Source organism: Cupressus sempervirens, chromosome 4, assembly GCF_028749045.1.
Source record: "Cupressus sempervirens isolate cs-2001-9-10 chromosome 4, ASM2874904v1, whole genome shotgun sequence".
NCBI classification, from domain to species: Eukaryota; Viridiplantae; Streptophyta; class Pinopsida; order Cupressales; family Cupressaceae; genus Cupressus; species Cupressus sempervirens.
This window is the reverse complement of record NC_143121.1, coordinates 792,364,225-792,384,020: the sequence shown is the minus strand read 5'-3', so window position 1 is coordinate 792,384,020 and position 19,796 is coordinate 792,364,225. Positions and strand designations below refer to the sequence as shown.

Genomic DNA, 19,796 nt, shown 5'->3' with positions numbered 1-19,796 from the left:
CCCACATGGAGAAAACGAAGGATTGAGTTCTTGTGAGAACACTATAAAAGAAAGGGAAGAGCTTCTTTTTAGTATGCTTGGAAATATCAAAGAAATTCAGAATTTTTTTGGAGATTATGTCTCAATAGTTTGAAGGACAAAATCCCTTCAAGCTGGAAATCTTAATGCCATTGAAAGATATGGTCTTGAGATTTAACATGGTAGCAGTTCGAAAAAGCAGATACGAAAAAGCAGTCCAAAAAAGCGGAACCGAAAAAGCAGTCCGTAAAGACAGTCCAAAAAAGCGTAACCGAAAAAGCAGGCTGAAAAAAGCAGTTCAAAAAGCAGATCCGAAAAAGAAGTTTGAAAAAGCAAATCGGAAAAGCAAAGCAGAAGGGGCAGCATTGAAGGAAATTATTACAGCCATCTACAACCAGGTTCCCTTGTTAGTATTGTTTTTAGGGTATTATAAGTTTCAGCTGTAAGTGTGCATTATACCAGCATTATCATTTTGTAATCCATGTAAATGCCAAAAGTCTTGGCCATATTTCATGAGCATTGTATTTGAAATTTCATTGCAATTAAGAAGATAATAGTTGCTGGTGTCATTTAAGCAATTCAATATCATTATTTATCAGCTAGTTAGTTTGCATACCAACTATTTGTAAAAATGCCAGTTGGCTGTAGATATTCATTTCTCATGCTTAGATCATATATATGCACCAAATATTGTCAAAATTAGTAGCACACTCATGTTAGGTCATTGTGTGGTCCATTTGGAGTCTTCTAGCACAAGATTCTCATTGATGCAAATTGAAGAAAGAGTCATTTAAAGCCAGCTAAAATACTATATCAGTCATACGTCCCTTGCATGTGAATTGTTTGATGAAATTCCTTGAGCTTTCATCAGCATTTTTGAGAGTAGATTTGAGGAGGGTCATTACAAACTCCCTTTCAAGCTTTTGTATGTGATCAAAGTTGTTTCTATTTGATTAATTTGTCTGTAAATTTTATTAATTGAAGGCTGCATGACAGAAATTTTGTAATTCTTGAAATTATTCATATTTCATAGTTTTCTCAGTTTGTTAAGTCTGTGCCAAATCTAAGTCCAGATCAAAACTCATCTTGTCATGTCTGCCCTTGGTACATGACTTGTGACCATGGCTATGATAAGCCAAAAATAAAAATTATGGGAAGGGCAATTTTTGTTTTAGTAAGGAAAGAATTAAGAAAGAATGGATGGAATAAAAGGGAAATAACCTTGTGACTCAAGTAGGTAAGCAGTAATCCCTCTTATAAGAAGTCGCCATGGGTGTAATTCATCATGTACAAATAAGTGTTATAGTTTCTCTTTTATCCTCATCCTTGGGTGTAATTAGTCATGTACAGTCAAATCAAAGAAACTGGATCAGAAGAAAAATTCTCAACTGGACTTGAAAAAAATGGATATTTTTGTCTTTGACAGGTGTGGATATAGCAGAAGTTGATCAATCTATTTATGGGAATGTTTTAAACTGGTTTCACACTTTGTTACAGTCATGAAATAAACAAAAAGGAGCAATCTTCCATGGGATACAAATAAATTGTTTCCAGGAAATTGAGACTGCCAATGGCACAAAGGTTATATGTACTTATAAAGATTACACGATCATATTCAATTATATAATTCTTGGGTGAATTTACAATTTATTACATGTTCTGAAAGAAGATTGTATTTGACCATTTTCAACTTTACCTGATCGATAAAAAATACATATCTTAAAACTCTTGGATGCATTTATAAATTAAATAATGTTTAAAAATAATTCTTTTACAACCATCCTCACAATTTGCTTTGAATGTGCAACAACTGCACCTAATTGATGATGACAATTTCTTTCATGTTAAAATTTATTCAAATCCATGCTAATCAAACTCAATGCTAATCAAAGTCACATAAAACGCCTAAAATTTAAAAAAACAAACAGATATCCTTCATATTTAATCCAACGTGAAAAGGAAATATAGATTCTGTAAATGTATTTCAAGCTTGGAGAATGGTTCTCACTGGGATGCTACTAGGAAAGGTCAGGTCCTTGTGAAGTATATTTGCAAATGTTTTCTGCCTATTTTTTCCTCGGAATGGTGTTCTCCCATAAAGCATTTCATATATCAAGATACCTGAAAGTAGAAATCAAAACAATAAAAAATAAGACATCCATTTATTATGTAAAACTATAACATCGGTTTACAAATAATAACTTAAAAACTTACCTAAATTTATCAAAAGCTTATATATATATGTTTCTTGTTTATACAGTTTTGATTTAATAAAACTTACATGAACATAGATATGAGATACTGCATTAAACATAAAGATAGAGGATGCTAAAGCTTCATATCATAGAAGCTTGACCAAGAAGTATGAATAAATATACATAGATACAAGATATTGCATTGAACATCATGATAGGTGGATGGGAAAGCTTCATATCATTTAAGTACGACAAAGGAACATGAATAAAGGAAAAGGAGGCTTGCATTGTTCATGTGGAGATGGATGTACCAAATTAAGGATATCCATAAGGCATTAGAAGGAGAAAGTCATAATGAGATGGTCAGATAGCTTTAGGGCCATTTTGGAATGACCTTAGAAGTCAACTAGAACTCTACTTGGTCCTCCCCGAGGGGGCATGGGACCTGATTATGAACTCTCCCTAATGATTAGGATAATTCATCAAAAATCCTCACAGAACAAGGCAATACTTATAAAGGGAAACACTACAGTGAATCAAGATGGGTTCTCTCTTTTGAATTATTCTTAGGATTTTAGTTTGGATATTTTGACAAAATATTTTCATATTTGATTTATAAATATATTACAGTACTCACCTCAAGTTGAAATTTCCATTTCAAGGTTATTCAATCCAAACTCGTAAAGCAAGATGATATTAGGGTGGAAAAATTTGAATTGGATCAACATTGCTTGAGGACTAGTAATCTTGGGGAAGGGAAGACTGTAATGTCCCCATTCCTAAAACAAGATTTAATAAGTAATATTATAATAAGTTAATGGTTAAATAAAATAAATAAATAATTAAGTTTGTTGGTAATATAATAATAATTGACTAGGCAGCAATCCACAACAAAATGTTAAGTTGTGAGACTCTCATCTGGGAGGTCTTGGGTTGGAGTGTACTCGAGCTTAACAAATAATTATTATTAATCTCAACATATAATAATAATAGATAATCTTGATTTTGAGCCATTACCTATTTGAATGACAAGAATATATTATTTATTAATAAATTAATAAATATAAATAATGAAGTTTAAATTTTTGGATTTTGTATTTCCGAAAGCTAGAGGCCAAAGGTGGTTTAACACACTTTTGGAGGTGGAAGACCTTACTTATTCTTTAATCACAGTTTCAATGGTTAGCAACCACCCCAATCTGTCATTGGATATAGCATTTTAGATATTTCAAACTTGTACTTCATTGTGAAATTTGTGTAAGTCTTCTGATGAAGACAAATTTGTGTAGAAATATTTAATTTGAGAATACAATCTCAAATTGGTAGTCATTCATTTTTGTGGTTTTCCTTCATGTCATTATTTTTAATTGTCAATTCATATGTGACATCATTGAATCCCTAAGACAAGATTGTTAGTTTCATGTGAATCGTAGAGAAGCAAAGCATAGTTGTCATACAAAGAACTTATTAGAATATTATTATTTCTACTTCAATGGTCACTTTTGTATATAATGTAATTTAGACAGATAAGATCATTTCAACGATCTTCTTTAGTTTCTAAATAGAAGCTTTCTATTTTGTACATTTGTAAAATTCTTTATCATGCTCTTTTCGATCATTTGTTAATACATCAAATATTTTACCAATTACTTAGTGTATTATGGTATCAGAGCAAATCCTTTTTTCAAAAACATTGTAATTTGTCTAAAATTTTGCAAAACTTTTTTCTAGGATTTGCTTGCATTAACTTTTCTTCCAACCCGACTTGGGTTATCCATACTTTTTTTGCAAATCCTCCCGTGTGTGCCTGTGCTTTTTTGGTTTTTTCAAAGCCCAATGACTCACTCTCAGGCATTATATTTTTGAATATGTAACTTTTTGTGTGTCATTTTTTGCTAAAATGCTCATTTTTTTCCATCATTTTGTATCTAGGCATAATTTTTACTGAACATCATCGTTGTCTGCAACCGGCACGTTGTTTGGCATTCATTTTTGAACTCTTCCTCTACAAAACGATGAGATTTTGCAGCTTCCTGCATGTCATTTTTTACTCACACCAGCACTCTTATCTGCAAACTGATGACATTTTTTTGGTTTGTGCCACCATCTCCTAGGTTGGTTTTCTAATCTGCGATCATGCAATTCAATCTAGTTATTTTTGGCAGCTTCCTCCACCATTTTTGGCCTCTACAAGGTCCTTTCTGGCAAAAACAAAGGCTATTTTTATAATTTGTTACAGATTTCCCATTTTTTGAAGGTGTTTTACATATGGCTAGGGTTTCATTTAAAAAATTGTTTTTTTGCTAGATTAAAATCTAATTGCAAATTTTGGTGTGTTTTGCAAGATCTCAATTAGGCCATTGTTAGATTTTTTGGGTTCCTCAATTTTTGTGCCAAAAATTTCATAGTAGTTGGAATTTTATTCTGATTTTAAATATTTTCTAGGTTTTTTGAGATCTCACCTAGATCTTTGTCAAAAATTTCTACGTTAGTTGAAGTTTTTTCTCAAAATTTGTGCTAGTTGTACATTATTATTTTTCTGAAGTCTGTACCTGCATTTGCATTTGTTTTTTGTATTGGGATTTGCATTTCAGAATCCCTGCTATCATCTCTTCTTTATTTCTTGTTTTCCATGCATTAGGAAATGTGCAAGATGAGTTCATTGACCAACTTAATGTTAGAAGGCAAACAGAGAACGACAAAAACTAGAACACCTGGAAGCAGTACATGCTGACAATCCTTAAATATCGTTGCCTTGATACAATTGTTTTGGGCACAGAGACTTGTCCTACCACACTCCAAGCAAATCAGTACAAATTTGATGACCAAAATTGAGAAGCTGTTATGCTTCTCAAATTCTTTCTTATAGATGATCTTTACCTGAGATTCCTTCTAGCAAGTCAGTAGTAGACATTCGGAAGCATTTGCAAGTGTTGCATTAGACATTAGACAAGAGTCAAGCGTTCTTTCTAAAGAGCCAGTTGTTCTCCGTCATGATGGACAAACACATGTCCTTACAAGAGCATATCACAAAGATTAAGGACATTTATGATCAGCTCAAAATTATTGCTTAGAAAATGGAGGAAGAAGATATGGTAATCATCATGTTGATGAGTCTGCCTAAATCTTATGAGCACTTTATTAAGACTCTCAACATTACTTCCACTAATGTTAATCTCAAATTTATAGAGGTGTGCACCAAACTCATGCAACAAGTTCGTTGGAAACAACAATTTGGTAGCAGTGTCACCTCATCCTCCTGAGAGAAAGCTTTTTCAGCCAAATCATTTCACAAGGATAAAGGCAAATCTCAAACACTTTGTCATCTTAGCAAAAGGGCTCAAGTCAGTCTTAGGATGGTTCAAAGAAAGTGTAGTGTAACTACTATCACAAATATGGCCTTTTTGACAAGGATTGTCGCATTCAATGGGCTTTTGAACAATAGAAGTAGGGAGGGTCTTAGCCTAAAGACAATGTTCTTCAGCATACAGAGAAGAGAGAGTTTGCCTTTTATGCCATTATGGCTAAATGACCCGTAGACCATGTGAAGTCTTTAGCTTGGTATATAGATTTTGGTGCTTCTTGACATTTGACTCATAGGCATGATTGGTTTTACAAATTTTCTTCCCTTTACTAATTTAGTTATATTTGGAAGAGGTGAAGACTATATAGGTGTTGGAGAGGGCAATGGTCAGATATGGTTTGGTGGAAGGAATCTCATTTTCCTTAATGCATACTCTGTTCTTAGCATGGAACTTAACCTACTCTCAGTGAGTCAAATTATGCGACATTCTCCTTAGCTTTACCTGGTATTTATAATACCCAAGTGTTTGATTTTTGGATGCAAGGGACACACTACTATAGCTATTGGCATTGAGGATCATGGTCTATACAAACTTGTGGATACTGGTGATTCTATTTAGCATGCCTTTGCAGCAAAATCATTTTCTATCAACAATCTCCGTCATTAGTGATATGTCACCAGAACATTCCCTATTTTGCTCAACTTGTTCAGATTGATTTATGTCGTCAGTAAATATTGTGTAGCCGACGGGTTGATGTCGTCGGTAAATATTGTGTAGTTGACGGCTCCTTCAAGAAGGTTCTTGTTATGTAGCTGACAGACCTCTTCAGGAAGGTTCTTTGGAAAGTATATATACACCATCCGAAATCATTGTAAGAATCATCATAAGCATTATGTAATTTCAAGGCATATATGCGAATAAAAGGAGTACTGTTGTTACCTGTTCTTGTTTCATTGTCTATATGCATTAATCTATTTAGCCATACGGTAAACATTTGGCACCGTTGCCGGGGATGATCTCGTCAGTAAATATTGTGTAGCCGATGGGTCGATGTCGTTTGTAAATATTATGTAGCCGACAGCCCCTTCAGGAAGGTTCTTGTTATGTAGCCGATGGACGCCTTCGGGAAGGTTCTTCGGAAAGTATATATACACCATACGAAATCATTGTAAGAATCATCATAAGCATTATGTAATTTCTGAGCATATATGCAAATAAAAGGAGTACTGCTATTACCTGTTCTTGTTTCATTGTCTGTATGCATTAATCTATTTACCCATACGGTAAACATTTGGCGCCGTTTCCCAATGGACTTGGAATGAGGGCAGAGGAATGAAAACTAATGCCAAATGAGCTTAAAAAGGATAGAAATAAGATAAAGGGAAAAGATGGAATACGCACCACACAAGAAAATTTAATTTTGGCACAATAGGTCCAGCACAGACGGAGGTTCAGTAGATTGTCGATGGACATTGAAGCATCGAGCAATTGTTGGAAGAGACTCGACAGCGGTTGGATTTGGTGGAAGAAGCAAGGGAGGAATTTCTAAACTTGTATATGTCGAGGGAAGAGAATCCAGATAGAAGGGAATTAACTCGTACGGCTCAAAGTGTTGAGGGAGTACGAGCGTGGAGTGAACTCTTCGTCTGTGATACACTTCCAGAATGGACAACTTCGCTTAACGACGATCCTTCTTCACCAAAGAATGTAGTTGTTGATAAGACAACTATCTAAAATAGCGCCAGTGTCAGAGTGCAAACCACCACAATATAGAGTGCCAATGTCAAAGTGCAAACCGCCAGGATACAGAGCATCGGTATCAGAGTGCAAACTGCTAGGATACAGAATGCTGATGTCAAAGTGCAGAACAGCGCTGGTGTTTGTCATGTCCCCTTCTCCGCGCTAGTGTCGGCGCCGAGTTAATCTATCTCCGCATCCGGATAGATTAACGGCATCAATCAGGATGTTTTACCAGTCACATGGAGAACTTTAATTTAAAGGTTTATCTGATATTAATTTGGACATTCAGTTATAAAGTCACTTTATGTTTATTAAAGTTTTACTTTATAAAGTGACTTAAGTCACTACAGGACGAAACAGTGGGTTTTATCCCACATATCTCATGCCAACTCTTTTCCCTCACTTCGAGGTTATAAAAGGGAGAGCCTACATTGGGATTGGACCATGAAGTTGATATTAAATGTTCAGATAAATATTCTGGTTGCTTGAATGTGACTGGGTAATTCTTAAGGACGAAATCCCTTAAGAGTATTGGTGGTTTTGGACGCAGCCCCATAAACTGCCACCTTAGCATTAAATAAGAATCACAATAGTGCAAGTTTGCGATTCAAGGACAGTCTATCACGCCGGTTAACAGCAGGCGTTAGAGGTAATAGGAACCCGAGTCTCAGTCTTCACTGGGGTTGGGTAAGCAGCAGTCATCTAATTCTCAGTAGCTGGGCGGTCGCGTGACAAGGAATGAGTGGCGTCTAAGGGGAATCCACGACCGGCGGAAGCAGTGTATAGAATGGAGAATACGTGGGTGATAAGCTTCTGAAACGGCGTCTATTCTGCCTCATATCGGGTCTGAACTTCCTCATTTATATTGTTTAAGACCCAGCACGCAGCAGCTTACCTGCGTTCATCACTGGAGGGACCTTCACCCCGAGTTTCGGGTTGCACATACGCCCACGAGTAACAGAATCCAGGTGATTGTATCGGCTCTCATAGCGTGGAGGGGCGTCCGCAGTTCAGCGCCAAGTTGGAGTGGTTTACGCAATGTGAAGTCTCTCACATCGAAGGTCGGGTAATTCGATGCTCTGTGGCAACCAGAGCGCCCATGCAGTGTAGGGAACTACTCACAGGTTCTTATTTATCCCTGTTTGCTTAAATCATGAATATAAACGCATGACTGTAATGTGAACCTTAAGTCAGTATTTTGGTTACTGTGATTTTTGCTTTAAACACAGGATTCTAAACTGTCTCCTTAATATTCTGAGTGATTAATTATTTTCATGTAATCAATGAGAGAAGGTTGCCAACTGTTTGAATAAATACCCGCATAGCAGAGTATAGGGGGGGGGCTGGATCATTAACAGTCTGGAATTTTATATATCTTATCTTGTTTTGAAATAATGAAGAATGTTATACTGGCTCTGCCTAGTTAAGACAATCATTACAATATACCAGAACAGTCCCAGGTGTACGTGATCCGTTTTTTTTTAATAGAATTTATCAGGGTCCTTTCAGCAGATTGGCTGTCCATATAAGGTTCAGCTTATTACATTGGTATCAGAGCTACAGGTCCTGCCAGCCTGTGGAAAACTTTATTTGCAGATTTATGAATGAGTAAAAGGCAGTATACATTCCGTCATCTTCAGCCGGAAAGGACTGAGTCTTCAGAACGTTTGGTAGTGGAAGACAGTTATTCGGTTGATGAGGCTATAAGCTTTGGACCGGAAATCTAGGTTGAACAAACGATTAGAGCTGAACAGGTTCAGGAACAAGTACAGGTTTCTCCTATGGCACATAATGAGGAAGCAAGGGACAAGGAAGTAATGGAGACCATGCGAGCTATCAGGGAAGGACAAAATAACATTGCTGCAGCATTACAACAGCTCACAGGTGCCATGCAGCAGTTAGCTCCTGTTAATAGGAGAGCACCCAGCCACCATAGTGGGGGTAGTAGTATTGCAGGAACACCCCGTTCAGCAAGGACACATACTCGGAATACAGATAGGCCTTTGATGCCTGTTTTCGTGGGAAATAACGCTGAAGAAGAAGTGGCACATCCTGAAACTCCAGCCTTGTTAGCTGATAATGTTATAACTACTTATGATGAGTGGGACTTACTTCCGGATCAGATCAAGCAAAACCTGAACTTTAACCAATATTTGAATCAAAAGAGGGAAGCTGAAAAAATCCGTCATGATAAAAGGCCCAGGATGCAGAACAGGGATCTTAAACATGCTATGAATAAATTAACACTTCCCACGTTTGATGGCAGCAATAAAACTACAGCGAGAGCATGGATTCACAAATTAGATACTTATCTGACTCTCAAACCCATGGCAGAAACAGAGGCTATCAGATTTGCTACAATGCATCTTGAAGGAGCAGCCTATGATTGGTGGCACCACGGTCTAGTTACTCAAGATCACGGACTCATCACTTCATATGAGGTTTTCAGCTCCAAGCTGATTACCCGTTTTGACAGGAAAGACATAGAGGTTTACTACAGAGATTTGGCTCAATTACGATAGAGTGGGACTCTGGATCATTATATAGATGAGTTTCAGCGGATCTCAGTAATGGTACCTGACATGTCCGAGCAACGCAAGGTGATGTTATTCACAGAAGGGTTACAGGACAGATTTAGAGGTTTGGTCAAAGTCCTAAAACCGAACACCTTGGATGACGCCATTAAGATGGCTCATGATTTGGACACTCCTTCATTACCGCAGCCTCCTAAGAACTCTTATAAGGGATCCACTTCTTATAAGGGGAACAAAAAACAGCAGAAAACAAATACTCCCAGATTGGATTTTGAGTCACGTAATGAATTAAGGAGGAAGAAGTTATGTTTTACTTGCAGGGAGCCTTGGACTCCTGATCACCGATGCTTGGGAAAGGGCAAAATCCACTATATTGAGATCCATTCTGAAGAGGAGGAAGAGGTAGAAGAATCACGGGAAGTGGACAGCAGTAGGGGTAGCGAAGATGAGAAGGAAGATGAAGAACCGATGGGTAAAGTTAGGAAAAAGGAACAAACTACTCCTGAGAAATCTCCAGTTTTAGCTACCCTATCTAGTGATCCAGCATGTCATCCTTTCAGGGTGAAAGGGGTTGTTAGAGGCCAGCGCATTATTTGCCTTTTAGATACAGGAGCTTTGCATAATTTCATTAGCACACAGATGGTATCTAGGAGGGGATTACAAACAGCGGCCATACCTGAGTTTGATGTTAAGGTAGCAGGTGGAGATGTTTTGAGGTGCACAAAGAAGGTAACCGGGCTTCAGATTCAGTTTGATGGTTATCTTCTAGATTCTGATTTTTATGTGGTTGATCTGGATGGGTTGGATGCTATTTTGGGCAGACAGTGGCTGAGTACTCTTCGTAGGTATACATTTGATCATGTGACTATGCAGTTGGAGTTTCTACAGGGTGATAAATTGGTGATCCTTAAAGCTATTTCTGATAGCAGCCCCAGGATGATTTCAGCTCACAGGATGGAGGCTATATTGAGACATGAGGATATAGAGTGGGCCACTCAGTGTTTTATCTCGTCCAAGGAGATTCAGGGTACAGGACAGCGATATCACTGTGACATCCAGACAGTTATAGACAAGCACAGGAGAGTCTTCGAGGATATTCCTCCTGGGATTCCTCCAGATAGGGGATTCGAGCATATTATTGAGCTTGAGGAGGGGGCTAAACCTGTTATTACTACGCCTTATCGTCATCCTAGACATTACAAAGAGGAAATAGAGAAGACGATTAAGGAGCTTTTGGATATGGGACACATCAGACCCAGCTCTAGTCCCTTTGCATCTTCAGTAGTATTGGTCAAAAAGAAGGATGGCACCCTTCGGATGTGCATCGATTACCGTGCCCTGAACAAGAGAACTATCAAGAACAGATATCCGATTCCCCGAATTGATGAATTGTTAGATGAGCTACATGGGGCAGTTTATTTTTCCAAGATAGATCTTCGCTCGGGGTACCATCAGATCCGGGTCCGGAAAGAAGATGTGCACAAGACATCGTTCAGATGCCATTACAGACATTATGAGTTCTTGGTGATGCCTTTTGGGCTCACTAACGCACCAGCCACCTTCCAGTCTTGCATGAACCATATTTTTAAGAAACAGCTAAGGAAGTGTGTTTTAGTATTCTTTGATGATATATTGGTTTACAACAGAACTTGGGAGGAACACATACAGCATTTGGAGGAGGTTCTTAGCATATTAGAGGAGAACTTTTTATTTGCGAAGGAATCTAAGTGCGAGTTTGGGTTGACTGAGATTCTCTACTTGGGTCATGTGATTGGAGTTGAGGGAGTTAAGGTGCACCAGGAGAAGATCCGAGCGATATTGGATTGGCCGCCACCGAAGGATGTATCAGAGTTACGTGGTTTTCTAGGTCTTTGTTCATATTACAGGCGGTTTGCCAAGGGGTTTTCACAGGTTGCTGCACCCCTTACGGATTTGACTCGGAAAGGGGCTTTTTCTTGGACAGAAGAGGCTATGGCAGCGTTTGATAGGCTAAAGCGGGTGATGAGTTCATGCCCAGTACTAGCACTTCCGGATTTCTCAAAGCCCTTTGTTCTAGAGTGTGATGCATCGGGAAGCGGAATAGGGGCAGTGTTGATGCAGGACCGGCACCCCATCGCTTTTGAGAGCAGGAAACTACGGGGCAGCGAGATATTGTATTCCACATATGATAAAGAGATGCTGGCCATAATGCATGCATTGGCAAAATTTAGACAGTACTTGGTGGGAAGTAAATTTACAGTCAAAACAGATCATAACAGCCTACGTTACTTCCTTGAACAGAAAGAATTGAACGAAAGACAGCAGAAATGGGTCAGCAAGATACAAGCGTATGATTTTGACATCGAATATATCAAAGGGAAAAATAATACTGTTGCGGATGCTCTTTCTCGTAGGCCACCAGTGCTGGATTGTTACACCATTTCTGAAATTTCAGCGGATTGGAGATCACAACTACTAGTGGAGTATTCCAAAAATGCACACGCTTGTCAGATTATGGATGGTATACTTCAGGATGAGAGGTACAAGGTGCTGAACGATATCATTTACTATAAGGACAGAATTTACCTAGTACCTGATTCTAAATTAAAGGAGGATATTATGCGCACCTTTCATGATGCACCAACAGCAGGGCACCCAGGGTTTTTCAAAACCTACAAGCAAATCAGAGAAAGATTCTCCTGGAAAGGGCTCAAGGATGATATTCTTCAGCATGTTAGAGAGTGCCCGACTTGTCAGCAGAACAAGTCAGAACAGGGATTTCCGGCAGGATTGCTTCAGCCTCTTCCCATTCCAGCCCAAAGATGGGAAAGCATCTCTATGGATTTCATTACCGGGTTGCCGAGGGTCCAAGGTAGGGATTGCATCTTCGTAGTGGTGGACAGGTTGACCAAATATGCACATTTTTTCGCGATATCAGCAGATTGGTCAGCTTCTCAGGTGGCTGAATTGTTTTTCCGAGAGGTTTTTAGACTCCATGGTTTGCCCAAAACCATTGTGAGTGACAGAGACAGCAGGTTTCTCAGCACCTTTTGGCAGGAGATTTTTAGATTAACTGGTACAGAATTGACTCCGAGCACAAGTTACCATCCACAGACTGATGGGCAGACCGAGATAGTGAATAAGTGGGTGGAAGGTTACTTGAGGAACTACATTGCAGGGCAGCAGAGAGCGTGGGTCAAGTGGCTGTATTTGGGAGAACACTGCTATAATTCCACGTATCATATGTCCATTCGGATGACCCCTTTCCGTGCTCTCTATGGTTACGAGCCTCTCTCTTTTGTTGATTTGGCATTATCAGACAGCAGGGCACCGTTAGCCAGAGATTGGATTGAGGAGCAGCAGGATATCCTTCGAGCACTCAGGGATAATATCCAGCAGGCGCAGAATCAGCAAAAATTGTACGCTGATCGGCACCGTACCGAGAGAAGTTTTGAGGTTGGGGATAGAGTTTTCCTACGTCTACAGCCTTACAGACAGAGCTCCTTAAAGAAGAGTGGATCCGAGAAACTGAAGCCCAGATTTTATGGACCATACTCTATCACCAAGCGGGTAGGAGAAGTTGCTTATGAGCTAGAGCTGCCAGGTGACAGCCGGATTCACAATGTGTTTCATGTTTCGTGCCTCAAGAAAGCTGTGGGACAACGAATTATGCCCTCTGAGATTTTACCCCCGCTTGATGAAGAGGGTAAGCTTATTTTGATGCCGGAAGAAGTAATTGAAAGCAGAGAGAGGAAGCTGCGAAACAAAACTGTCAGGGAATTTCTAATTCAGTGGAAGGACTTGCCTTATGAGGACGCCACATGGGAGGGCGAGTCTATATTGCAGCATCCAGCTTTGAGATTGCTTGAGGGCAAGCAATCCCGGGAAGGGAGGACTGTCATGTCCCCTTCTCCGCGCTAGTGTCGGCGCCGAGTTAATCTATCTCCGCATCTGGATAGATTAACGGCATCAATCAGGATGTTTTACCAGTCACATGGAGAACTTTAATTTAAAGGTTTATCTGATATTAATTTGGACATTCAGTTATAAAGTCACTTTATGTTTATTAAAGTTTTACTTTATAAAGTGACTTAAGTCACTACAGGACGAAACAGTGGGTTTTATCCCACATATCTCATGCCAACTCTTTTCCCTCACTTCGAGGTTATAAAAGGGAGAGCCTACATTGGGATTGGACCATGAAGTTGATATTAAATGTTCAGATAAATATTCTGGTTGCTTGAATGTGACTGGGTAATTCTTAAGGACGAAATCCCTTAAGAGTATTGGTGGTTTTGGACGCAGCCCCATAAACTGCCACCTTAGCATTAAATAAGAATCACAATAGTGCAAGTTTGCGATTCAAGGACAGTCTATCACGCCGGTTAACAGCAGGCGTTAGAGGTAACAGGAACCCGAGTCTCAGTCTTCACTGGGGTTGGGTAAGCAGCAGTCATCTAATTCTCAGTAGCTGGGCGGTCGCGTGACAAGGAATGAGTGGCGTCTAAGGGGAATCCACGACCGGCAGAAGCAGTGTATAGAATGGAGAATACGTGGGTGATAAGCTTCTGAAACGGCGTCTATTCTGCCTCATATCGGGTCTGAACTTCCTCATTTATATTGTTTAAGACCCAGCACGTAGCAGCTTACCTGCGTTCATCACTGGAGGGACCTTCACCCCGAGTTTCGGGTTGCACATACGCCCACGAGTAACAGAATCCAGGTGATTGTATCGGCTCTCATAGCGTGGAGGGGCGTCCGCAGTTCAGCGCCAAGTTGGAGTGGTTTACGCAGTGTGAAGTCTCTCACATCGAAGGTCGGGTAATTCGATGCTCTGTGGCAACCGGAGCGCCCATGCAGTGTAGGGAACTACTCACAGGTTCTTATTTATCCCTGTTTGCTTAAATCATGAATATAAACACATGACTGTAATGTGAACCTTAAGTCAGTATTTTGGTTATTGTGATTCTTGCTTTAAACACAGGATTCTAAACTGTCTCCTTAATATTCTGAGTGATTAATTATTTTCATGTAATCAATGAGAGAAGGTTGCCAACTGTTTGAATAAATACCCGCATAGCAGAGTATAGGGGGGGGGCTGGATCATTAATAGTCTGGAATTTTATATATCTTATCTTGTTTTGAAATAATGAAGAATGTTATACTGGCTCTGCCTAGTTAAGACAATCATTACAATATACCAGAACAGTCCCAGGTGTACGTGATCCGTTTTTTTTTTAAAGAATTTATCAGGGTCCTTTCAGCAGATTGGCTGTCCATATAAGGTTCAGCTTATTACAGTGTTGTAGTGCCGAACGCCGCCAGTGGAGTAGTACTGAACAACGCTCATACAGAAAATCAAGCAACAATGATAGGACCAAAGAAGAAGTTGCCAAAGTTTGATGGTGATGGAACGATCAATCTAATCAGACACTGTAAGACATGTGAAACAATTTGGATGGCAAATGGTGTACCTGATAGAGATGAATGGGTGCAACAATTTCTAGCAACCCTAAGGGGTGTAGTAGTTGATTGGTTTGCCAACATGGATCTCCAAAAATTAACTACATGGGCGGACGTTTAAAAGGCGTTTATCATCGAGTTTCAATTGCTGCGCGATAACAATGAAACCGTAGCAGAAATCTACACCACAAAGCAAGGGAAAAATGAAACCATTCATGTATATGCCAGAAAACTCAAAGAATTAATAAATAAAATGGAAAGTAAGCTGGTAGATGGGTTGAAAAAGTGATGGTTCATTGAGGGACTACGCCTAGAGTTAAGGAAGAAAATGAAGATTGTGTCGCCATCATCATACACCGAAGCATACAATCAGGCGATGGACTTAGAGAGTGAACAGAAAATGAAAAAGAAGAAGAAAAGTAGCTCATCTGACTCAGATGATGCGTCTGCAGAAGAAGATAATAGTGATGACAAAAAGGGCAGCAAAAAGGTTCGAGCTATCTAGAAGGATATGATCAAAATGATGAAGGAATCTAAAAATATGCTGAAAGAGACGAAGGGAAACGAGCTATGGTGCACCGAATGCAAGACGAAAGGTCACATAAAGGGATCTTGTCCGAAGAACCAATTTTGTGAGCTCTGCCAAATTATGGGACATTCCATAAAAAAATGCCCCTTCAATATGAAAACGAGAGGACCTCAACAAGTGCTCCTGACACAGGAGGCTTCTATGTCTGGAGGGAGCAGAAACACCAGTAGTGATGATGCCACTTCGGGTGGGTATAGAAACAATAGAAGAGGGCAAGAAAACAATACCAACAATAATAATGGGGGTCGTAGCTAAATTTAGTACAATGCGAATGGCCACACGATGGTTCAATGTTGAGCATGCAATTTGTGGGGCCACTTTGCACGAAATTGTACATTAGCGAGTACACCAAAGTTGTTATGCCGATGGTGCGATCCTGGAGATCATGAAGATGCCAAGTGCTCGAGATCAGGGCGTGGATGAAGAAGTGTTACCAATCATCCGTAAACAAGAAAAATTGTACCTCGACCCGACGAAAGAAAAGAGAAGATTGGAAGAAGTGTGGGCACAAATTGAGAGAGAAACATAGGCGGAGAAAGCACACTTGAAGGACACTATTGGTACCTCAACAAGGAACTGCGTAGAACAAAACATTGTATAGCAGATACTACAAACTAAAGTATCAGTCAAAATAAACACTCTGCTACTCACAATGCCTCAACTTCGATCGGCACTCACAAACATCGCTCCAACTGCCAAACCATCAGGAGAAAATAGAAGGGACAAGGAAAGTGGAGCAAGTGCAGAGGACCCAATGCTGCTAGCCCTCACATCCAGACGACATTCGACAATTGTCCAGATGGAAATTCTAGGAACTGTTTTGACAGACACAATTGTGGACGGAGGGTCAGGCGTGAATGTGTTACCAGAAGATACCTAGAAGAAGTTGGGACAACCGACGTTGTGGCCACCTACCTTCCAATTATTGACGGCTGACCAACACGACATTAAACCTCTCGGCGTCCTGATGGCACAACTAGTAACTATTGGAACACAACCATTCCTATTCGATTTCATTGTCATCCAATTGAAGAGGAGAGGATATGATGCCATTCTGGGCTGTGGATTGCTCGTATAAGCAAAGGTTAAGCATGACTGGAAGAAGAATACACTATCACTAGAAAGAAAAGGGTAAAAATTCATTATTGATCTATACACACAAATGGTGGGCAAAAAAGCTCTCTCATCTAATTCCAAAGAAGAGGATCCGAATTCAACAGCCAAATAAAAAATGAGATTGAAAATGAATAATCCTTCAATTAATATCAACCAAAAGATGGTGCCTCGATTTGCCAGATCGGAGTGAAATATTACATGCAGCAATGGAATAGGGTGAGGGTTGAATCCCATCGAAACTGCATGGGCCAAATAGGGAAGATCTTTCACTTCCAAAATGGCGAAGAAATCTAGAACTCTAATAGAAATTCACAGTACAAAGCAATAATCCAAAATGCATACCTATGACTACCTACGAGCTGTGCTTAAATACCTGTCGGGGAAAACCTTTCCAAGGGTGTACAAAGATTGTTGACAGAAACACTTGCCAATGGAAACTAAAATAAAAATAGGTTCGAGATATATATTAAATCAATCGGAACCACAAAAACAAATATTAACTTGGGCCCCATATTAATTAATTAAAGTAACTAATTAAAGGTCCTTTTATTATATTGTTTAAATTTTGGAACTAGTTAATTAATTAATTTAATTTAATTATTACATTAAAATGGGGACATTACAAATCCTTGCTACCCAAAGATTGCTTTCCCTCAAGCAATCCGTCATTGGACGAAACACCAATAGCTCCAGGGTCCCAAATCAAATGCACACTTCAGACAAATGAAATGACATCAATCCTCCACAACATCACATTGCCATCAAACTTTCGCTGCACCACTCTAATAAAAATATTGTTTCATCCAGAGTCACCAAGGTCCCAAACTTGAAATTCATCTGTGTAATCCATCATGATTGCCGCTGGGGAATAGACTTCATTATCAGCCAACTGTAAAGAAAGCTCCTACAAATAATCTTGGAACAAATCTACATCAACAGGAGGCTAAACAACTACCAATAGAGATTGGTTATTTAGAGGGTCACTGGTAGAACCCAAATTTCCATCAAGTTGATTGTCAGGTGGGTTCAATGATATTCGTGCAAGTACAATCTTCCATAATCATTTCCTTCATCTTGGTCTCATGTACCAAGTAGATTTTGTCTTTGTGGTAAATGCTTTCACCAACCACCTTGTATTTGTCATCTTGTACTTGACTATCCAATATTTGGCATGCAAAACTCTTCTTGGAGTATTCGACAAATAGATGTGCCCTCCAATCTCTTGGAAACCATATGGCATCATTGGGTGCCATAGTGTGAGTTGAGACTAAACTCTTAATTCTCCCAACAAGTTGACATAATCACCAGCTTTGATACCGCTATGATGTTCCGAACGATTTTGGTAATGTTCTTGAAGGTTTCGAAGATGCTCCTAAAAGTCTTGAAGATTTCACAAATAGTTTCGGTAATGTTCCTTAAAGTTTCAGAGATGCTCGCTCCCAAACGGTTTCGGTAATTTTCCAGAAAGTTTCGTAAATTTCCCAAATGGTTTCGGAGATGTTCTCGAACAGTTTTGGTAATGTTTCCGAAAGTTTTGGAGATGCTCCCGAAAAGTTTTTGCTTTGATACCATTGTAATCTTGATCTCCGAAGATTGGTTGGATGTCCCTCAAGACCAGTACTATACAGTATGCAGGTTGTACGACAATGATTAGGTTGGAGTCTGTACGGTAGGAGAGATACTGGTCCGTATGGTAGGCTATATGAAAAGGCCATATGGTATGAGGGTCGTACGATATAGTGAAGGTGGATGATGCACAAAGGGTAGAATGAAGGTCATATGGTAGGGTCATACGGTGTAGGAAGAGTTGTCCCACAGAGAGCAATTAGGTCATATGGTGGTAATGTAGCCATGGGAAGATGGACTTCATACTGAAGGGAATGGTGCACGGATAGAGAGGAAATGTTCAAACATGCAGTAAACTTAGAGATCCGAATTCAACAACCAAACAAAAAATGAGATTGAACATGAATAATCCTTCAATTAATATTTGTCAAAAGAAGGTGCTCCAACTTGCCAAATCCAAGCAAAGTATTACATGCAACAGAATAGGGTGAGCGTTGAAGCCCACCAAAACTGCACAGGCTAAATAAGGAAGATCTTTCACTTTCGAAATGGTGAAGAAATCCAAAACTCTGACAGGAAATCGCAGTACAAAGAAATAATCCAAAATGCATACCTATGACTACCTACAAGCCGTGCTTAAATACCTGTCGGGAAAAACCTTTTCAAGGGTGTACAAAGATAGCCAACAACAACACTTACCAACAAAAACTAAAATAAAAATAGGTCCGAAATATATATTAAATCAATCGGAACCACAAATACAAATATTAACTTGGGCTTCGTATTAATTAATTAAAGTAACTAATTAAAGGTCCTTTTATTATATTGTTTAAATTCTAGGACCAATTAATTAATTAATTAAATTAAATTATTACATTACAATTGAGGACATTACATAATAGCATTCCAAGTCCACAATTTTTCCTTCCAAGGCTAAAAAACACCTAAAGCATATTACATATTGCATATTCTACAACATGCAATAGGGCTGGGATAGTGTGATTTGCTCATTCAACTTCATTTACATGCATTTGCCCATGAAGAGAGAGATTTTCTTTCCCAACCTTCAAATGTATGCATTTTGAACATGTAAACACCTCCATGGAGTGCATTTGTTTACCGTACTGGTTAAATGAATAAACACATACAGACAATAGATGAGAACAACAAAACTTCTTATTTTATTCGCATATGCCAAAGACATTACATTATGCTTGCTAACATGATTTACAATGATCCCGGAGGGGGTATATATACATCTCGAGAAACCTTCCCGAAGGTGTCTGTCGGC

At 39.1% G+C, this 19,796-nt stretch overlaps 1 protein-coding gene across 1 annotated transcript in view; it reads right to left on the bottom strand.

The window, feature by feature from the left end:
- The window catches only part of LOC149563779 (phototropin-2-like), a 411,881-nt gene that overhangs the window by 63,574 nt on the left and 328,511 nt on the right, over positions 1-19,796 (bottom strand). The window contains exon 21 of the mRNA XM_089826907.1: positions 2,027-2,139. Coding sequence (XP_089683033.1) covers positions 2,027-2,139 — 113 coding nt within the window. The remainder of the gene's footprint in view (positions 1-2,026; positions 2,140-19,796) is intronic.